This window comes from Podarcis melisellensis (assembly GCF_964234715.1).
Source record: "Podarcis melisellensis genome assembly, chromosome: 4".
NCBI lineage: Eukaryota > Metazoa > Chordata > Lepidosauria > Squamata > Lacertidae > Podarcis > Podarcis melisellensis.
Window position 1 is genome coordinate 101,771,595 of NC_138531.1, and position 22,053 is coordinate 101,793,647.

Here is a 22,053-nt window from a genome sequence, read left to right on the forward strand (position 1 = left end):
GCCAAAGGCATCAGGCAGGCACTGGCTTTTTGAAGATGAGGAAAGCCTTCAGCCTCTGAAATTACTTGAAGTTGGCTTTGCAGAGGTAATTGCTTAAACTGTTTTTATATCCGCAATCATTTGGTATTTGGAAACACTTCACGGGAACGGATTCATAAATGAAATAAATAAAGGATCAGTAACAGTATACCTGAAGGAGCATCTCCACCCCCATCATTCTACCCGGACACTGAGGTCCAGCTCCGAGGGCCTTCTGGCAGTTCCCTCGCTGTGAGAAGCAAAGCTACAGGGAACCAGGCAGAGGGCCTTCTCGGTAGTGGCACCCTCCCTGTGGAACGCCCTCCCACCAGATTTCAGAGATAAACAACTACCTGACATTTAGAAAACATCTGAAGGCAGCCCTGTTCAGGGAAGTTTTTAATATGTGACATTTTGATGTATTTTTAATCTTTGTTGGAAGCCGCCCAGAGTGGCTGGGGAAACCCAGCCAGATGGGCGGGGTACAAATAAATTATATTATTATTACTACAATAAAACCCACATTCTGCAACATGCCCTGTGCCCTGCGTTGTTCCACAAGGCAACTGCAAACCACCACCACCTAAACTCCACACCACAAAAGCCTCCAGGTGCTGCATTTTACACGATAGTGGCCATGAAGATTCAGAGCCACATTGCAGAAGAGAATTTATTATTATTATTATTATTATTGAAGGAAACAGCGTCCCCACAGCCTTACCAGACTGAGCCAGCCTATCCTTGGCATTGCGGCACTGGAGCAGCTCTATCCTGTTGCAAAGGGACGTCACTTTAGTGTGCAGCTCCTCCAGTTCGTACCCAGAGCAATCCAGCTGAAAAGGAAATCCAGGAGAAAGGAGAAGCGTCACTCACTGGGGTGACAACAGCCCCACTGGAGAACTTCCTCATTATTAAAATGTCTCATGCCAGGCTTCCAGCGGAATTTCCATGGGGCAGATTTCCCCTCCTAATCTCAAGGCAAGTGTTCGCAATGGTGCATCCGATGGCCACCATTACTATTCAAACAGCCCCGGCCTGGTGAAGCCGCCTGAAGCTCTTCTCCCTCCCAGAAATTCCTCCGATCACTGGAATGCGAAGCTGAGCTTCATGCACCTGGGGAGTCCTGGCAGTTCCCCCTCACTCCCCCACCCCCAAGCTAGAAGACACAGTGCGCAGGCAGGTCTCAGCCTCTGAATCACCTTTTGCAGCATTTAAGGGCACTAGAGCCTAAGAAAAAAGAGGGCTATCTCCTCCTCCTCTCCTTGTGGGAAGAGCACAGCAGATGGAAAGACCCCCATACATCAACTGCATGGCCATGTTGGTTTCTGTTTATGCCACTGTGCAGTGCTTGGAGTCACCAGACTCTGTTTTGCATTCCAGAGATTCCAGGCTGTTGGAAGTCTCACGAAAGACAGGAGACGGATGGGATGTTACTGGTTTCCTGATCCTTTGTTTTCCAGTTGCTCTCTGCCTTTCACAGAGAGAGAGAGCATGTATATTTCTTTTCTGTCTGCGTAGTTAGAAATAAAACCTAGCAATGTAGCTCAAATTTCTCTTCTGCTGCTTTGATACTCTGCTGAATGGAGAATGTGCCTGGAGCCTTATCAAAGGCTCAGGTCGTTAATCGTCGGAGGAGGAGATTCCAAAGGCTCGACCGGAGGAGGAGCTCAGTCGTAGCAGAGATTTCGACAGGCCACACCCTCCCTTGGCAAGCCCATCTCCCTGCCAGTAGAAAACCAGCACGTCCAAAGGAACATTTTTCCCTTGGCATGCTAGCTGATTTATTTTTCACCTGCAGGGAATGTCTCAACACAGGAACATTCAGATGCTTTACTCCAGGGGTCAGCAAACTTTTTCAACAGGGGGCCAGTCCACTGTCCCTCAGACCTTGTGGGGAGCCAGACTACAGGTAAAACTCAAAAAATTAGAATATTGTGGAAAAGTTTGTTTTTTCAGTAATTCAACTTAAAAGGTGGAACTAATATATGAGATAACATGCAAAGTGAGATATGCTTCTGTTTCTCAGAGGTCCAGTCTTGCTCTATTTGCAATCCTTGTTTTGCCGATTTCATTTAATATTCTAATTTTCTGAAATTGTTAATTTGGGGTTTTCATCAGCTGTATGCCATGATCATCACAATTATAGCAAATCAAGGCTTGACATATCTCACTATGTCAGGAGTCTATCTCATATATTAGTTTCATCTTTTAAGTTGAATTACTGAAATAAATGAACTTTTCCATGATATTCTAATTTTTCTAACCCAGAGGTGCATTTTAAATAAAAGGGCTCATTCTACTCATGTGAAAACACACTGATTCCCAGACCGTCCGCGGGCCGGATTTAGAAGGCGATTGGGCCAGATCCGGCCGCTGGGCCTTAGTTTGCCTTCCCATGCATTACTCCCTATATTTTGAACTAGCTTCAACACGCAGTGTAGCTTTCCCTGAATACGCACATCAGGCTCGATCGGCATGTGACTGGGAAGAGGAAAATTCCCAAGAGTGCTCTCTGTAAGGGAGCAGGCAGGATGCAACAGTCTAGTGTGGTGGTTAGAGTATTGGACTAGAACCTGGGAGGTTGGGGTTTATGTCGCCATGCAGCCATGACGCTCCCGGGGTGGCCTTGGGCCAGTCACTGCCGCTCAGCCTCCCCTTCCTCACAGGGCTGTTGTGAGGATTAAATGAGGGAGAAGCGGGCAAGCCCCTGGGAGTATCTTGGGAGAAAAAGGAGGGGTACAAATGCAATGACACCATCCCCGTCCTGAGTGTGTCACCTGCTGAATCCTGTCAAGCATCTCAATGATCCGGATGTAGTCTAAGAAAACCAGCCCTGCGGTGTCCCAATCCTGGATGAGGGTGCTGCGCTCTGGAGCAGACAGGTCTTCCAAGAACCCTTTCAGATAGGTGTAGTTTTCGTTAATAATGGCATCTGAAAGAGGGAAACAGCAAGTGATGAACAAATAAGAGAACTTCAACACTACTGGGCCTGGCAGAACGTTTGGTAAAACAGCAACTCTCCAGAAGGGAGGCATAGATGTTGAAATTGACACGACTTTCAGATGTGGGCAACATCTACGCCAAGAATGGGACACGGGGCATTCTGAAGCTGTGACCAGGAAGAAGAAACACCACTAGGAGAGGGCACCTTCGCCTCCTAAGAGTGTCTGTTCAATTTGCAAGGAGGGGTGGAATCTAGAGTGTGTGTCCTTGGCTTTGGGCAACTGGGACAAATTAGGGATTCTGCTGGTTTACCACCTGCCTCACTGCCCAGAGATCTCACTGCCTCAGTTGATAGAACTAGTCTCAGAGGCGATGTTGAGGACTCCCAAACTGATTTTCCAGAGCCCTTTAAATTGGCACAGAAACTGCTTTGGTCATCTTGTATGATGACCTGTTGGGAATGAGACAGGGGAAATGGGTCTCTGTTAATTCTCCTCAACCTCTCAACAGCTTTTGATGCCAATGACTATGGCAACCTTCTGGAGCAGCCGTCAAGAGTTATGGGTGGGTGGCACTGCTCTGCGGTGCTTCTGGTCCTACTTGGGTGGTTATTTCCAGAGGGTGATGCTTGGGGAGTGCTCTTCAGACCCGTGGAGCCTTCAGTGTGGGTTCCTCAGGGTTCAATTTTATCCCCTATGTTGAATAACATTCTATGGTTTTTGTGAGGGAGGGGGTTATTGAACTGCCTTAGTTTTACTATGTATTTTGTGTTTTCATTTTGTATATTTATGTTGTGAACTACCGAAGGGCAACATACAAATTTAATAAATAATAATGAAAGAAGCCCCCTCCTTTTAGGAAGCAAGGCAAAATCCTACTAAGTGTTTGCAGATTTTTTGTTTTGGTAAAGGCAGTCCAAAACTCAGATGCCCTGTTTACCTCCATCTCCCAGGAGAAGGAAGGAAGGAAGGAAGGAAGGAAGGAAGGAAGGAAGGAAGGAAGGAAGGAAGGAAGGAAGGAAGGAAGCCTTACCTGAAGCCAAGTGCCTGATGACCAGCCTGTGGCACTGGTTCCAGTGCCCTGCCCTGAACAGGTAGAGAGCCTCCTTATGCTTGTCCCCTTCCATCCTGGCCCTCACGGCTTTGGCCTCGTGGATCCACTCTGGCGGCACACACAGCCTCTCCATCAGGAAGGCTTCCTTGCTCCACGACTCGGGCGTCTCCTGCAACCTGCAGTGACGGTTCAGCAGCTCACGCACAGCTCTCTCTCGCACGCTGGTGGAAAGAGAAATGCTCTTTGTATGACCTTGCATAAAGCAGGAGGGTACAGCAATAGCTCTATGAGCACAATTCAGCCAGGAAAATGGTCCCAAATGCTGCTCCCTGCCCCCAATTTACAGGGTCTTCAGTGGCAAAGCAAACGTTTTGCAAAGAGGTCTGAGCTTCCACCCCGGCATCTCCTGTCAAAGGCTGTCCAGCGGCTGAGCTGTCAAAGTCCTTCCTCTGGCCAAGGCCCGGAAGAACCACTGCCTGCAACTCACAGTAGACTCTCCCAAGCTAGATGGAGGGACAGCTTAACTGTAGGCTCATCTGATCATGCCACCCACCCACCCCTTCTGTCCCAGGTTCCTCTCCAAGTTCCAGCTTAAGAGAACTGTAGCTCCAAGCGCCCGGGGGAAGGAGACCAGGGTGGGTAAGGCTGCTCTCAACATTGTGTAAGCAAGTTATAAAAGACTGTAGTATCAAAGGAACATGTGAATGAGCCATTACTGATCAATCACCCGATGGGATGAATCTCAGACACAGTCCTATTCAAGTCCCTTCAAATATTCAGCTGTGTTATTAACTTCTTTTAAAAAAATAATATTTTATTTGCTCAACACACAACAACAACAAAACTAATTACAACATAATAAGAATATCATCAGTCTCACATTACATACAGAATTAATATACATTTCATAATCCATAAACTGTAATGGTCTCTTCCTTTTAAATCCGACTTCCCATCTACTCCATAAATCAAATTACCATTCTTTGCTGCCAATACATGTTATTGCTATCATCTCAAATCAGTTCAAAATGTATTATATCATATACCTAATGAATGATATTGCTGGTATTATTCGAATGCCGCAACGGATTTTAAGTCAGTACTATTAAGCTGTGTTATTAACTTCTGAGAAATTTTATATGATGAGCATGCATGTTTGAATCAGTTCTTAGAATATGACTCAAAAGGAAGAAAAGTTAATTTCTCTATTTCACTGAAAGATTCCAAAATATTTTAATATTTTAATCTTTGTTAAACAGGCTCGTGTTTTAGAGAATAGTTCTTAAATACTTTGTAGCACATCAGTGGGTGTTTTGCTAAAAACCTGTGCATGTTCAGAGCCCACAGGGCCAATTTTATTAATAGCAGTGCTGTTAAATGAGAGCAGATCATACTCTACCCCAAAGAGAATGCCACCATTTCAGATAGCATGATGCTACATTGACAGGATGCACCTCCCTCCTCCTGTGGGAAGAAAACCCCCACACCCACTAAACAGCCCTGCAAGATAAAGGAGGGCTGCACACTCACTTTGCACTGGGGGTGTGAAGAAGCACAAAGACGGCCCATTCCCACAGCCCCTCGCTCTCCAGCTGGGCTGCAAAGCTGGCGTTCAGCACTCCCTGGCATTGCTCTGAGAGGTGGGTGTAATTTAAGGCACGCAGCACTTCCCACAGGTGCCAGCTGAGGCGGTAGTCCAAGGGGTCCGCTGTTATGCTCTTCGGGTCAAGCAGCTGGTGGAGATCGTAACACCTGCAAGGGAACACGAGGAAGGAAGGAAACAGCATAAGCCGGCTGGCCACAGCGGGGCCCACACTCCAGTTCACGGTGCTGCACGCCGAAAGACTTTCCAAGGAAGCAGAAGGGTCTGCAAGTCCAGGCCTAAAGGGCAAACACATCGGAGGGAAATGACCTTTCATGAGACTAGCAGGACTGCCCACAGCCACATACAAGACAGAAGTCATTCCCTGGCATCAATGCATCTTCCTCTCTCCCTCTCTGCCCCAATACTGAATTTTGAATGAGCCATAAAGATACGCCACTGTTAAGCCCAATATCCACTGGAGAGGAATCATAACTAGAACTCTTAAGCTGGGGACGACAAAAAAGCAGTGTTGATAAACTAAATCCCCACCACTGTTAAGCTTCTAGGGTCCTGGACTTCAGTATCCCCCTCCACACAATATATACGGGAGTGGAGGGAAAGGGGTATTGTACGTCCCATGGCTGTTTTGACAGGCACACAACTTTCTGTTTATGTCCCCCCCCTTCCCCCACCAGGCATACTTTTTAAAAACACTTTAGAACATAAGAACACGAGGAGAGCCTGCTGGACCAGACGGGTGGCCAATCTTATTTCACAGCTATCTCACAGTGGCCAACCAGATGGCTGTAAATTGATTTGGGACTTTTTAAGCAGGATGCTTACCATTCCTCTTCTCCCAGACCTTTGGCTAATTAAACCATCTATGGTCTTTTAAACTATGCGTGGGGTGTGTGTTATTGCTTTCATTTGTTACTATGGTATGTATTTTTATGGTATGTATTTTCATATTGTAACCCACCCTCTGATCCTCGTATGAAGGGTGGCATAGAAATTTAATAAACAATAATAATATCTGGGGAGCTCCTCCCCGCAGAGTGGGCAGAAACCAGGATCTTCTTGGTAGGTCACCACATTTGCAGCATAACCTGAGTTCACAAGGAGGAAAGAGATTCCAGAGGGACAGCCTTGTGAAGTCTGTTGCAAAGGGTCTTGTGTCACCTTAAAAGACCAAAAGATTTACGAGAGCTGAATATCTGCGGAGCAGAGTCCGCCTTCAGCACGTGCAGGAAAACAGGAAGAGTTACCTATCACTGTAGAGCTTTAGCAGGTGAAAGCACACGTCTCGGAGCGGGTGTTGTTGATCGCCTTCCTCAATCACACAGCCTGAGCCTTCCAGATACGGAGGCAGCGGAGAGCAGGCATACTTCTCTCCCTCCGAGGAGTCCTGCGAACACAATACCAGTGAGTGAGGGGAAGCAGCTGCAGGAAGAAGGAAAGGCCTCTCTCCTGTGTATGCCTGTTCCGAGGAGGCACTAGAGAGACGTTGGGGTAGGGAGCTGGAAACTGAGCTGGATCCTTGTCTCTCCCCTCCCCTCAAGGCAATTTGACAGGTGGGGAATGGCTGCCAGTTGTACCCGCCCCACAGGATCAGAGGCAGCAGGAGGAGACGGGGGCCTGCTCTCATGTCCTGCTTATGGGCTTCCTGTGGGGGTCTCTGGGTGTCCCTTGTGGGGAACCAGATGCAGACTTAGACACAGACATTTAGTCTGTTCTAGAACATCGGTGATGTTCCTGCATATGCCAAAGAGCAAAGGGAGCTCAGCAGAAGCACAGCACATCATCCTGGCCTTCCTTCAGGAGGCAGCAACAGGCCGGAGTGCCTCAGCTCTAGGGATGGGGCTCAAGGCTGGCCCTCTGGCCAAACAGGACTGTGACTTCCGCCTACCTGGAATGCAGCTTCATACATGCTGAGGGCCTTGGAAAGAGGCGCTGTAGAAGGAAGCAGGTACCAGAGGTGGATGGCGAGAGAACGCTTCCAATCCAGATGGGCGCAGATGTTGATGCTCCTCCTCTCTGACAAATGCCACACCTGCAGAAGTGAGGGAAAGGGCCGAGGCAGAGTGTCAGTGTGGGCCAGGCACAGAGCCCAACACAGTAGCTTTGCTGTGCAAGAGGGACACCCACAGAGGCTCGCTGGCCTGGTGACGGCGTTGTGTGTACATGTGACCCTCTTAACGCAACTGGCCAAGCAGTGCCCAGGGTTGACAAGCAAGCCCAGGCTCCGCAACTCACCGGCTTGCCAGCTAAAAGGGCAAAGATGTGCAGCCTCTCCTCCTGGATGAAGCAGTCCGCCTGTAGCTGATGCCAGTCTGCCAGCTGCATGGCAAGGAGCTCCCGGACATCCTGGCTCCCTGCCAGTTGCGAGAGGAGCAGAGCCAGCCGGTGGTCCCCTGTAACGCAACAGCAGCACGTCAGAAGAGACACAAACCCCAGTGAGCAGCCTCTCCTGAAATGTAAACTACTTGGACGCAGGGACGGGCTTGCTTGGCCAAAAGATGGCAGCAGTGCAGACATTGATGTTCTAGCACATATTTTGGAGGGGGCAGGACCACACTGACTTGAGCAGAAAATAACTGCCCATAGGAAAACCAAGTCCAGCTACATGATAGATGGCTTCTTGCTTGGGGAGTGCTGCATGTAGCCCACCCTCAATATCATAAGCAAGAATTGGTTGATTTAAGCCTGTTAAGGCAGTGGGGTTTTTTGGTGTTGCTCACCTAGAAATTCAAGAAGCTGATCTAGTTGGGAAGACACACCCAAATCCCCTTCCAATCCTTTTCTAGGGAGCAGCTAAAGCAGAGAAGAATGAGGGGTGAAGAGTTTACAAAGGAACTCTGCATTTCCCTCCTACCAGCCCTGCAGAAACAAACAACATTGGTGGCGGGCAGAACTTCCTCGGGCCAATGCTCTTTGCTGTGCTGAAGGAAGCCAAATTTATGTCAAGATGCGGGCAAAGGAGAGCTTTCCTCTTGGCGCTGGCAATTTCCAAGGAACAGACAAGCACCTTTCCGCAAGGCTGGGCCTTCATCCAGGGAAACCCACTACTCAGCCACCTACTTCTCTCCTGAGACTCCTCACTCTGGAGGCATAAGGGCCTCCAATACCCTGACCACAGGAAGGGACAGCCTGTAATTCAAGATTCTGCCTGCTGCGCCCTCTCCAGGCAACCCGCTAAGCAGCACTGGCAGTACACCATTTCTCCCGACAGGATCCAGCAGATCCTTATTAGATCCTGGCTCCAGGTGAAAAGCCGCCCTCTTACCAGAATGTTGCGCCAGCCGGCAAGCTTCGCTGATCTGCTTCCCAGTAAGGTAGCTGAAGACGGCCTGGGCGGGACTGTCGTTCTGGGCGAGCGAGACCTCGTTCTTGATCCGCTCAGCAGCCGTTTGCGACAGCCAGCGGGAGAAGGCTCTCCGGCGCTCCAGAGCAAGGACGTACTCCGTGGGCTCATCCAAGCGGGCCTCCAGCTCCTTCAAGTGGCCCCAGAGCGCCTCACAAAGGGTCCACACCAAGCACCAGTCTTTCACTGCAGCTGGCGAGAGGGCAGAGAGAGATCAGCACACGACCCTGCAGGCCTGCCCTGTGCTATCCCATAATGCAGCAGCAAAGAGGGTCCCAGCCGCACACATGCAGCAGGGGGCTCCTAAGGCCATTCCACCCTCACCCCACACTGTAGCTTAAATCCTGGACTGTGCACTGCTACCTCTGCTCTGTCAATCACCTGCCTCTCTCTGCTTGTGGCCAGCTGTGATCTGGACCATGAAGGTGAGGCCAGAAATACCCAGTGCCACCAAGTCACCTTGGGCCTTCCAAATCCAATTCTATGAAGGCACCAAGGGTCCGTAAAAGCTCACACCTGATCCTGCCAAGATGCTGCAGTTTTTGGCCCCTTGAAGTTGCATCCATAGCAAGAAAGACCAAGGAATCTCTTCTGTTCCTAGCACCCACCCGCTCTCCATGCATCACAGCTTGGGAGGTCAACAGCAGCTGCTGGAGACAGCAGGAGGCCGGTCTGTTACCAGAACGCCCTGCCTCGCTGTGTCTTCCACGGTGGTTCTGCTCTAAAACAGGTGCTGGGGCATGAGCCCATGGTGGGACATGAGACTGGGGCATGGAAAGATGCTAAGCAGTGACTCAATGCCTGCATGCACCATCTACCACTGGCCAAGGCAGAATTGCCTCTTCACAGCCACAGGACAGAGCAGGCTCTCCTCAAAAAGCTGGTTCAAACAGCCCTCCCACAACATGACAGGAGCTCAACCTGACATTTCCAATTCCTCCATCCACCCACCCACCCCATTCCTTTTCTTTGGCACCCAGTTTTGTGCCCACCTTCTTCCCTTTCTTCTGGGTCTGCAGACGTCTCCGTTGCCCACCGGGCATACTCATGAATAGCAGCTACGCCAGGGTTGGGAGTCAGGAAAGGGCACGGCTCATCCATGTGGACAGTGCTCTGCTTCAGCTTGATCTCCAGTGGAACAAGGTATGAGTCTAGGTCCTCGTCAGCTGCCTTTCCTTCCAAGCTCAGCTTCTCCACGTGAACCTTAAAGGGAGACTCCGAGAGCCTGCAGAGGCATCGGGAACACAGATCAAGGGAGATGAGTGGCTCTGTCACGGCAATATTCGATTATTTAAAAATAAATACAGGCTGCCTTTCTAAATAATATGCCCTCAAGGAAGCTTACAAATTAAGCACAGCTTCAAAAGTTTAAGCATGGGGTAAGTAGGTGGTGGGAAGCATTTTCTCAAAGACCCCACATTGCTTCTCCGTTTGTGGGTTTATTCACAAACATCCATTGGATAAAACAGCACAGAATTTCAGCCAAGCCATTAGCTTGAAAAGGAGCACCATAGTAAGAAAATATTCATCATACACAGCCCCTATGCATTGAAAGACGACAAGGCAACAAACTCAGCAGTTTCCAACGGTTATAACCAGAAAGCTTTGCTGCTTCTGGAGGAGCCAAGTGATGCCAAGGTGCTGTGCTGAGAGAGTTGCCTCTCTATATTATTGGAAGATGGCAATATGCCCGGTCCTGGAAAAGGTTTCTGTTATGCTGCTAGTGAGCTCAGGACAAGGTAGGGAGAGGGAACCTGCTCTGCTGAAGGAAGACCAGCACTCGACTGCTTTGGAGTTTTCTTACACACACCCTCCAAAGCAATACATAATTTTTAGGAAATACAGTGGTACCTCGGGTTACAAACTCCACTAACCAGGAAGTGGTTGCTCCAGGTTAATAACTTTTCCACAGGATAATAACGGAAATCACGCGCCAGCGGTGGAGTGGCAGCAGGAGGCCCCATTAGCAAAAACACGCTTCAGAGTTAAGAACTGTTTCAGGTTAAGAATAGACCTCTGGAACGAATTAAGTACCGAGGTACCACTGTAAACAAAAACCCAGGGCAGGAATGACTGCTCTTGCAGTGCAGCCGAACTCCTGATACCAAGTGCAGCAGGCTGAGAAAAGGGCATGAGGTTTCCCCACCCACCCTCTAGGGTGAACAGGTAAGAAGAAATTAGTTCTGCCTCTGTGGCAAAAGCCCACATCAGTACAAACTAGACTAGCCAGCCAGGTAACTCAGCTCACTGCGTAACACTTTGGGAGACTGATATTTAAGAACAGAATAACGTCTCACTGTTTAGGAGCAACAGGCGTTGGCAAGAATCCATACTCCATGGATTCGTTGCGGAGATCTTCTGGCTCGCTCAATGTGCTCAGCTGTTCCCCGCTGTGGACGAGGATCCGGTTGGGCCCCCAGCCGACACGGAAGGAGCGTCCCATGAAGAGGGCCATATCCTTCAGCAGCCTTCCTTTCCCATAGGTGACAGACTTCTCCAGAGGCACCAGATCGGGATGCCTGCGGACGCCCACCGTTTTCAGCGGCATGTCAGGCTCCAGGCTGGGCATTGTGAATGCGCCGGTCAGCGGAGAACCGAGGGACCAAGGCGGGGCAGGAAGAGCGCTGGCCAGCAAGGAAGTTCTTGGACTGCGTCTGTCTTGGAGGGAAGTAGATGGGACGCGTAAAGATCCGCCTGAGAGTCTTGACTGCAGCAGCCCACCAACTGAGGAGGAGAAGGAAGGCCTTGATTAGGAAGACAAGACTTCTGACAGATCACCATTCTAACAGCACAGCTACCCAAAAGCATGCTTCTGGACACATGCGCTGGCTTCCGGTGGCCTGAGGGAAGGTTGCAACATGCCTACTGCTCCCCAATTCAGTATTTCAAACCAGCTGAAGCTTCCAGGCCTTCATTCAAGGCCAAAAGTTACAGTCACAATCCTCAATGCATGATTGGTTCAGACCTGTGTGTACATCACCTTATGACGCAGCTGAATGGGTGAATGGACTCCACGGAAAAAACTGACGTTACTTATGATGCGTTAGTTGTCACTCTGCAATCTTAAACCTCGAGTTTCCACAGCAACATGTGAGGAACCCTTATGAGAGCCCCGTAGGTTTCATCCTGGACTTTGCTCAGGGATCATGTCACTTTGCTGAGGTCGTGTGCGTTAATGTCTGTCTATGTGCAGAAATGGTATATGCAGCACTGCTCTGGAATCCCAAACACTCCTGTCTGGTTTTCTTCAGGGTTGGTGAGCCTTGGATCCGCCCCACTCCTGTTCTAAACTGACTGCAATGTGTGGGCTTTTTCCTAAATAGATCCCAAATGCTCCCCCTGGTTCAACATTAGAGCAGCCGGAATAATACATCAAAGAACATAGCATTTGTAAACTGACTAATACAGACTGGTCACTGGTGTCTGCAGTGACACTTTGTGTTGTGAAAAGCCCAAAGGTCTCACTACTCTGTTTAATGACAGATCACATCCCCCAAAGTGCCTTACTCTCCCCCCACCCTCCTCAAAATGCTTCCTTACTTCTTTTACTTAATTTACTGGACACCATTCCAAAAAGTCTTAAAGGTGGCTCATACACAGTAGGAAAATTCACAGAGCACTACTCAACAAACATCAAAGCCTTGGAAATGTAGAATTAACCAATTTATTTTTAATTTAATCCTTTGTTGAACAGAGTCCCAAAGGCCAAGCAATGAGAGGAACTGCCTTGCAGAAAGTCTGTCCCAAGCAGAGCTTAGCATTTAAGAACCGTTTCCCCCTTGGCGCCAGCACAAAGACCAGGGTTCTTACTGTACCTGAGGGGCGGCTCTTGCGTCCGCGCATCAAGGAGGAGATGGGAAGTCTGGGGGAACAGAGGTCTTGGGATGTGTCCACTGGTGCAGCTTGCTTGCCAAAACGGTGGTCCAGGATCAGGTCCAAGTCCTCCTCATCCACAAGCAAGGAAGCTTTCATTATCTGAAAAAAAGTACAGAGCAAGGTCATCATACATTACAGAGGACTTTTAAAAAGTTGAAAGTTGTTTTTTCCCTAGTGTGCTCATTCAATATCCACTGACCTAACAATGCTAAAAGCAAGAGATAAAACCAATGAGTTAAAAATGAACCTTTGTCCAGTTACTGTAAATGGACCTTTTAGGTTTCTGACATTCAGAGACCCCCCGTTTGAGGGCTGCATCTTCTGACTGGTCCAAAGGCAGGGCATGTGACTTGTAAATATGTTCAGCAGGGGTGGGGAAGCTCTGGCATGGAGGCCGATTCTGGCACGCTGGGAGTCCAATTTGGCCTGTGAGGCCCTCTACCCCAAACCACACCCACCCACTTCTTTCAGATGCTCAAAGAAAAGTCCAGGGATGCTGCACTTGGAGCCCTGATGGTCAGAAATCCAAAGCTCAGGGCCTGGTGTCAAAGTGATGTCAGGGGGGCAGCCCTGCCCACCTGCCAAATCTGTCCCACCTGGGATGGGGAGAGAAAGATCTGCCCTGCTGCCCAGAAAAGGCAGCTTTGGCCAACCTGATGCCTTCTAGATGTACTGAACTATAACTCCCATCAGCCCCAGCCAGCACAGCAAAGGAGAATCCATGGTGACATGATAGAAGCAAACAGATACAGGCCACAGAAGGCTCAGAGAAGAGTGAAGAGCAGGTATACCTGGTTATAGGAACAAGTGGTGAGGTCCGAGTCCAAGACCAAAGGAGGACCCTACCAGGCAAGCAACACAAACGAGGAGGGGCTCACCTGCAATGTGTGAGGGTTGATGTCCAGAGAGGATGCGATGTGTGCAGAAGCTGGCACTGGTTCCTGCTCCTCTGCAAAACTCTCTTCCGTGACCAAGTCCTGGGCTGGCTCCTGAGTGATGTCTGCCATGTCACTGTCAAATTCCACAACCTTCCCAAGCTGCTCAACGTCTGGGCTCTGCAGGCATCAGGAGTTAAGAGGCAATGCAATACAGATCCAAAACAGCGGAGCATGTAATAAACTTCTGCCACGAAAGATCAGCAGAGCCCAGGCCTCCCACCCCAGTTCTGGATGTGGCCGAGTGCCCCACACAGAGCAGCTGATGAGCTGGCAAAGCAAGTATCATGTAGGACTGGAGACAGAGACCAGCGTGGCAATGCCATGTCACAATAGGCGGTGTTAGGCTGGCATCATCATGACTCCTCCACTAAACCGAGGCAGGCAGAGGGAACAAGGCCAACTGGGGAAACCTAAGCTGCTGAAATTCTGACCTATTCCTTTGTTTTATATCTTGCCCTTCCTCCTGAAGCACAGGAGAGCCAAAACAAACCCCTTTCCTATACATGCTGCTTCTAGACAAGCGACAAGGCTCACCTGTCCTCTTACTTCCTGGCTCATAAGGACCAGAAGAGAGAATTGCAGCTAGCTTTGTGGTTGATTCATTAAAATTTGGGGAAAATACTAAAAATGATGCGGCAAGAAAATGAAAAAAAGAGAGAAATTCAGCCAGCCACTCTTGTGCCTTTTCTTGTCTTTATCATCAGCAAGGAGAGCATGGCCAATTTTCGCTTTGAGCAGGGATGGGGGGGGGGGAGAGAAAAAGCAGAACCCCTGCACATTTGGAGACACCCCTCCTGGTCCTCTTCTGCCACTGTATAACTTATTTCAATCTTCCCTTTTACAAGGGCTCCAGTCCACATTTTTCTTTCCCTTACCTTGGAAGGAGGTGCTGGTTTCCCACCTAGAGCCATTTGCTGAGACGCCAACAGGCCCGGCGGGGGCACTTGAGCCGTTTTCTGTTTCTTTGCCTCGACTTTCGATGGGTGCTCCTCATCTTCCTCATCAGAATCTTGCAAACCGTATTTTGAGAAGTGAGCCACCTGGACAGAAACCAAAGCCAGCATAGGTGATGGCCTGAACTAGTAGCTTGTGGACATCAGTAAGTGAAGACAATATCCTGCCTGTCAAGTTATACTGGCGGCCGGGACACCAGAGATTGGGAGCCTGCAGTTGATACTGGGCTCCAGCTCCCATCTGCTGCAGCCAAAAGTGGCACCAATGGTTAAAGATGACGGGAGCTGGTTTGACAACATCATGGGGGGTAGGGATGCAGAGAAGCAGCACAGGCTCCCCATTCCTGTGGCAAATGAAGTATTTCTGAGGAGTCGCCAAAATGGGGCAGTTGGAATTTTATGCAAACAATAGTGTAAATTTGCAATTATCCCTGCCTTTAGAGTGTGCCTTAAATTTTTCCAGGCCAAGGAAAGAAAAAAGCTTTGGTACAGAAGCTGGTTCCATTTACTTATACACAGCTGTTATTATTACCTTGAATACCCACGAACCAGTTTCAGGGCGGTACTCCTTGAACTGGGCGCCCTGCTTCCGGGAGACAGCCTCCAGCCTGCCTTCGTAGTTCATTTCGGTTAGCCGTTCTGGGCTCTTTATCAGGCAACGCGAGGTTTTGTCCGTGGGCCAAACACCATCCAAAGTGACCTCAGCTCTCCTGTTAAGAAACAAAGAGGGTTAATGGAGGCCAGAGAGGCAAAGACTCCTAACAGATGAACTAGCGTGTTCACGGTGAACGTGAGCCAACACTGGGTTGCTCTATATTTACCTGTTCAATCCTTTCCCAATGGGTGGCTTCTGCTCATCATCTGGGTAGACAATCACTTCTTTCCGGCGGATGTGCACAATCTCATCCAGGTTCAAGTTAGTCAGGTTCACTTCGCCTTCAAAGTAGATTGAGCCGTAGCCTAGGGAGGAGATGAACAGATTCTCAGCATCAGCTTAACCTGGAGTGCTACTGCAACAAAGCTATCGAAGCTCATTGGTCAAGTGTGCGCAATCACCAGAACCGGGAGTGTCTTAGAAATCTATGCAAGAAGCACACAAGCTGCAGCAGGAGTCTGGCGCCAACTCCCAGAAAGGTCTAGGGGGGACGCACACCTACACCAGCCCCCGGCCAGTTAATGCCGCAAATCAGGTTTTGCAATCATGTACTTGGGAGCGTCATTTATGAATCCAAACAACTTCTAATTTGTGCATACTGTGTGCAGCTTTGTCATCTGTACTGTTACTGTGATCACATTCAAGAACTGATGGGTTTAAGTGCATGTACACTGCATGTGTTGCAATATACCAGAGGTAGGTAGGCAACCTAAGGCCAGGGGGCCGGATGCGGCCCAATTGCCTTCTAAATCCAACCTGCGGACGGTCCGGGAATCAGCGTGTTTTTACATGAGTAGAATGCGTGCTTTTATTTAAAATGCATCTCTGGGTTATTTGTGGGGCGTAGGAATTCATTCATATTTTTTTCCAAAATATAGTCCGGCCCCCCACATGGTCTGAGGGATGGTGGATCGGCCTATGGCTGAAAAAGGTTGCTGACCCCTGCAATATGCTATTATTATTATTATTATTATTATTATTATTATTATTATTACTTGAGGAAAGAGACTGTGGGGACTCAACCACTAGGACTAATATCCAACAACCAGATTACTTGAAATGCTTAGGGGAAATTCTTCTGACCCTTCCTGACAAAATGAGGGCATGAGCTTGAGGGACTTTCAACACACAGGAACCTTTAGAGCAGAATCCGGAAAACTGTTGTGTGAATGGCCTGAGTGATCCTAGAGACATGCCTAGTACTTTAACCATGTTTCAATCTGCATTTTGCTCCTCTTGAGCTAGGCAGTTACTTGACCTTCACCCAGGTGGGACTTTCCTGGGCTTTGGGAAAGGCAGTTTCAGGAGAAAAGGTCTTTGTGCAGAGAAGCATCCTTACCTTTTCGGCCAATGGTGAAGTCTGTCACAATGCACTCTCCTTTGTCGCTTGTCATTTTGGCCAATTCTTCCATGGATGGAATAGTGTAGTAGCCAACTCGGGTTAAAACAATTCCTAAAAGAACCAAAACTGGTTGAAAGTCACTCCTTTCAGCAATTTCTGCAACAGGCACAGTGATTCATTTGCAGGCCAGAACAGCAAAGAAATGAGCCAGAGAATGCAGGTGTACCTACTCCAAGATTATAATATGTATGAAAGGGAGCAATAAAGGGACTCACTGAAGGAACTTTAGATTTACAACTGACTAAGGAGAAAAACACTCAGAAAACCTTAACCAAACACTGCCTCTGCAGTAGATTGCAAAGTGATTCAGTACCTATTAAAATTAGTTATGAAAAATGACAGCCACAAATCTTGCAGCATTCCTAGAAACACCTCAACGTTAGAAATGTTTTGGTTTTATTTCGGTATGGCTGCAGGTGCAATCTGATGGTACAGATCCAGTTGCATGGCCTCGTATTGCCCTGCTAGGGAAGGCAATACATGAGCAGGGCAGAGGAGAAAGGAGTGAAAGATCAAAGAAGCAGTAACTAGGATCTGGGTTCAAACTCACTGCCAGCGTTGGCAGCGCTAAGCTATACCGACATCCGGTCTGACACAACGTGAACCTGCTCCTTACACCCTGAAGCACATTCTTGGATAATTCACAAGACCGTTTTCTCAAAGGTGTGTCAATCCAAGCCGACTTTTGCTAGAGCCATTTGGTGCATCGAAACCTGCACCGATTTGGATCGCAGGTCATCAAAACCTTCAGAAGGCCAACTCAGTGTTTGAAAATAACAGAAACACCAAGATTTGCTTTTTAAAAGAAGAAAATGCCACTTGAATGAGATCCAAGGGTAGAAAAGTCATGACCAGACAGAGTTTGAAGGACTGCAAATGACAATGTGCATTATAAGCAGCGCCCCCTCAATTCCTCTGCACAATTCCTACTTTCCCCAGTCTGTGCTTGGGAGCATTTCTGGGGGGAGAAGAGCCCGACCACCAGAAGAACCAGCTGCCTCACCTGCCGGATGAGCCTGGTGCAGGCCGTCCGCCTCCTCTTCCTGGTCCTCCTGCAGGGACTCCTCGTGGTAGGAGGCATCCTCGCTGCTGCCTTCCAGCCCGTTCCGCAGGGGAGGACGCACGTTCAGGGCGAGGAGGGTGTCGTCCACGTTGTTGTGGTGCTTGTGCATGGCGTTCTCGGGGGTCTGTGGGATGGGCTTGGCAATGGGGTTGGAGTAGTACCGCGTGACTTCACGAGGACGGTCCTCCTCCTCCTGTTGCTCTCCATCCTGCCGGTGGATCTCATCAGCTGACCGGGAAAGGAAGTTGAATCTAAGGAAGCCACAACATTTAAGGTCCACCACATGAGCCCCAAAGAAAAAACTTCATAACCGAAATACAAACACACCGCTATAAAAAATAAACACTAGCTACCTAACTGGTGGGACGCAGGTGGCGCTGTGGGTTAAACCACAGAGCCTAGGGCTTGCCGATCAGAAGGTCGGCGGTTCGAATCCCCGCAATGGGGTCAGCTCCCGTTGCTTGGTCCCTGCTCCTGCCCACCTAGCAGTTCGAAAGCACGTCAAAGTGCAAGTAGATAAATAGGTACCACTCCAGCGGGAAGGTAAACGGCGTTTTCGTGCGCTGCTCTGGTTTGCCAGAAGCGGCTTAGTCATGCTGGCCACATGACCTGGAAGCTGTATGCCGGCTCCCTCGGCCAGTAAAGCAAGATGAGCGCCGCAACCCCAGAGTTGGCCATGACTGGACCTAATGGTCAGAGGTCCCTTTACCTTTACCTAACTGGTAATGAACCTCTTGAAGCATGCGTTTCTGCATGGATGGAATGCAAAGGCAACAACTGAACCAGAAGTTAGAATGCTGATGCAGGATTTATTGGGCGTATTGACCTTCAGCTGTTAAGGGAACAGATCCATAAACCAAACCAATTCTGGCATCGCAGTGCAGAATCGCACAGGAAGCCTGACGTCACCACCGCCTTTAAAAATGCACATTGTGAAATTGCTTTGAAATGGATATTGTTCTAACTTAAGTAAAATGCATTTCTCAAATACACGACAGCTCCTATATGAAAACGTAGACTTTTTTGGACCAAGCACCCTCTCTTTATTCTGTATGGGAGAGTCAGAGGGAGTTGGGAGTTTCCAATTTCCCCTTCCGATTTCACATGCACACAGTCCAAGGGCACATGCCCACAGCACCATAACATCCTTTGCTTTCGCTATAAATTAAGTTTCTGGTAGTCCAGGCTACTCAAGATAGACCTGAAAGGGTGTGAGCAATGCTCAGCTAGATCTCAGAAGACACAGAGAGAGCGCTGAGCAGGATTTCCAGGAACGGTGGCTCCCCCGCCCCTCTTGAGAGCCAGTGTGGTGTAGTGGTTAAGAGCGGTAGTCTCCTAATCTGGGGAACCGGGTTCGCGTCTCGGCTCCTCCACATGCAGCTGCTGGGTGACCTTGGGCTAGTCACACTTCTTTGAAGTCTCTCAGCCCCACTCACCCTACAGAGTGTTTGTTGTGGGGGAGGAAGGGAAAGGAGATTGTTAGCCGCTTTGAGACTCCTGAAGGGGAGTGAAAGGCGGGATACCAAATCCAAACTCTTCTTCTTCTTCTTCTTCTTCATAAGTACAGGCAACTCTCAGCTTCCATGGAGGTTACATTCCAGAGGTAAGTGCATACAGCCAAAACAGTGTATGGTCAAAATATATGGGGTTCAGTGGCAGGTGAGATCACCAAAGTCTTTTCTTTCCCCTGTTACACAGTGTGAGCATTACTCAGGCAACACAAGGGGCGCAACATTCCCGGTGCCAAGCCTAGAAGACTTGCCCATGGTTTAAACCCAACAACTGCATGTGGAGCTGCGCCTTTAAGGCTGAGTCCGCTTACTTCAAAAAGGAAAACCTAACCAAGGTCCTGTTTTTTTATCCATGCAGACATACCGGTCTCCGTTCTCTGGGTACTCAGAGGGAGAGGCGAGGTCATCCGCTTCACAGTTGGTCGGAGAGAAAAGGCTGCTGGCCTTGATACTCTTCAAAACTAGCTTCTTAATGCTTTTCCTAAGAAAGACCAAAAAGAGGAGAAATTAATCACTGATGCCTCACTCCCTTACCTCCCCCCCCCCTTAGTTCAACTTATTTTTAATTGCAGCCCCCATCACACCACAGAACTGGACTGTGGAAGCCCTTCTCTCCCACACTGCAAGACCCTGGAGGCTTTAGCTGGGCCAGCTGTGTGTGTGGTTTTCTTCTTTATTTAATGGCATTAAAGAGCTCCTTTTGAACTATTTTTTGCTGTGAAAAAGATGACTGATAAGAGATGCCAGGGGTCTTTACCCAGTGGGCTGTGACCTATAATTGGGCTTCACCTTAACCCAGAGTGGGCTGCAACACCACCATATATATTGTGTTAAAGAGTTCAGGAAGAGCCACTGTGCCAACTGAAGCATGCATTCAAGATCATTAAGTACCAATTACCTCCAGCAAGAGCTGGATCAAAGCCAGAACGCAACACAGTTCAAGGCCATCAAGATATGCTGCCAGACACCTCACACTTCAGATCTGCAGGCACCCCAAGCCACATTAGCGTATAAAGAAGTCTAGAGGCAACACTTACTTGGGCATGAAGGCCCCGTTCGACAGGGCTGGCTCATCGTCATCCAGGCCGTCAAACAGGTGGGATTTAGAGGAGCCCGTGGTCTGCAAAGCTTTCGGACGCACCCTGGTCGCAGGGCGAGGAGTCAGCTTGTAGTGAGTAGGGGTGGTCAATGCCTTCTGGGCTGCTGGATTGGTTGGCTTCAGTCTCTGTACACACACAATTGCAAACTTGAGGCGGCTATCCTATCAGATTCTCTCACCCGCTTTTGCTGCAACCTCCTTTTCCTTCTCCCTCCCCAACAAACAGGCTGCTAACAGCAGGAGAGACAGACCGCTTCTGCAAGAGGCCCGAGTTGATTGCTCACCCCTTTCATTCCACCCAAGTTTGTAATTTAATTATGTACTGTGTGAAGAAGTACCGTATTTTTTGCTCCATAAGACTCACTTTTTCCCTCCTAAAAAGTAAGGGGAAATGTGTGTGCGTCTTATGGAGCGAATGCAGGCTGCGCAGCTATCCCAGAAGCCAGAACAGCAAGAGGGATTGCTGCTTTCACTGCGCAGCGATCCCTCTTGCTGTTCTGGCTTCTGAGATTCAGAATATTTTTTTTCTTGTTTTCCTCCTCCAAAAACTAGGTGTGTCTTGTGGTCTGGTGCGTCTTATAGAGCGAAAAATACAGTACTTTCTGGTGCCTGTCCTGAATCAGTTTTAGCTCTGGATTCCAAAGTAGAAAAGCCTTCTCGGACCCTTTCTCGACCTGGCATAATCTAGTCACCCTCTCAGCCATGTCCCCTTCTCCCACGACAAACCTCCTCTTTCTTCTTTGGGTCAGACATCGGGTTTCTGAAGAGGGGGGAATCCCCAAAGGGCGAGTATGTCAAGCTGTTGAGGTGCTGCTGAAGAATCGCTTGCTGAGCGGCTGAAGCATTTGGGTCAGTCAAAGCTGAATGAATGAGAGGGGAAGACATCAGCCCAATATCCCCCCAAGGGGCTGTAACACCTCGCTGACAGAAGAGCAGGTGCCTGCAGTGGAGCAGGTAATCTAAGTGGGGAAAGTGCTATCCTCCCCTAGAAGCTGCATCCACTGCACTGAGTGACAAAAGCCATCCAATAAAAACAAAATGTTAGCGGGACTTATAGGTTCAGCTACAAACCATTCTCTTAATCCCTCAGGTTTTGGCGATATGAGGTAGAAACTGGGTCCCTGATTCAGTTGGAAACCGCTTTTGGGAATTATTACCTCCTGGTATGCCCCACGGAGGACGTTAAGGTCCAAAAATGACAACATTTTGGAGGTCCCAGGTCGCAAAGTGGTTAGATTGGTCTCAACTAGGGCCAGGGCCTTTTCAGTACTGGCCCCGACTTGGTGGAACGCTCTTGTCACAAGAGACTACGTCCCCGAGGGACTTGACTTCTTTCCGCACGGCCTGCAAGACAGAGCTGTTCCGCCTGGCCTTTGGTTTGGACTCAGCCTGACCGTTATGTTTCCCTCCCCTTATGGTCTTGATTTATTGGCTACTTTTAAAATGAGGCTGCATTTTAACCTGTATTTTAAATTGTTTTGTTTTGTTTTGTTTTCCCCTATTATGTTTTTACTGTGATTTTATTGGTGTTAGCCGCCCTGAGCCTGGCTCTGGCCGAGGAGGGCGGGGTATAAATAAAATTGATTATTATTATTA

At 48.9% G+C, this 22,053-nt stretch overlaps 1 protein-coding gene across 4 annotated transcripts in view; it reads right to left on the reverse strand.

Moving 5' to 3' along the window:
- NUP98 (nucleoporin 98 and 96 precursor) overlaps window positions 1-22,053 on the reverse strand; it is a 43,720-nt gene that overhangs the window by 2,365 nt on the left and 19,302 nt on the right. For 3 of the 4 annotated variants that reach the window (XM_081909520.1, XM_081909518.1, XM_081909517.1), the window contains 20 exons: window positions 21,184-21,317; window positions 20,396-20,583; window positions 19,723-19,839; window positions 17,788-18,098; window positions 16,722-16,835; window positions 15,549-15,687; window positions 15,260-15,437; window positions 14,650-14,814; window positions 13,715-13,891; window positions 12,776-12,935; window positions 11,258-11,684; window positions 9,953-10,185; window positions 8,883-9,152; window positions 7,853-8,010; window positions 7,506-7,649; window positions 6,865-7,004; window positions 5,545-5,766; window positions 3,994-4,235; window positions 2,796-2,950; window positions 740-851 (listed from right to left, as the gene is read on the reverse strand). In XM_081909520.1, coding sequence (XP_081765646.1) covers window positions 740-851; window positions 2,796-2,950; window positions 3,994-4,235; window positions 5,545-5,766; window positions 6,865-7,004; window positions 7,506-7,649; window positions 7,853-8,010; window positions 8,883-9,152; window positions 9,953-10,185; window positions 11,258-11,684; window positions 12,776-12,935; window positions 13,715-13,891; window positions 14,650-14,814; window positions 15,260-15,437; window positions 15,549-15,687; window positions 16,722-16,835; window positions 17,788-18,098; window positions 19,723-19,839; window positions 20,396-20,583; window positions 21,184-21,317 — 3,786 coding nt within the window. The remainder of the gene's footprint in view (window positions 1-739; window positions 852-2,795; window positions 2,951-3,993; window positions 4,236-5,544; window positions 5,767-6,864; window positions 7,005-7,505; window positions 7,650-7,852; window positions 8,011-8,882; window positions 9,153-9,952; window positions 10,186-11,257; window positions 11,685-12,775; window positions 12,936-13,714; window positions 13,892-14,649; window positions 14,815-15,259; window positions 15,438-15,548; window positions 15,688-16,721; window positions 16,836-17,787; window positions 18,099-19,722; window positions 19,840-20,395; window positions 20,584-21,183; window positions 21,318-22,053) is intronic. The other variant, XM_081909519.1, reaches the window with a different exon arrangement.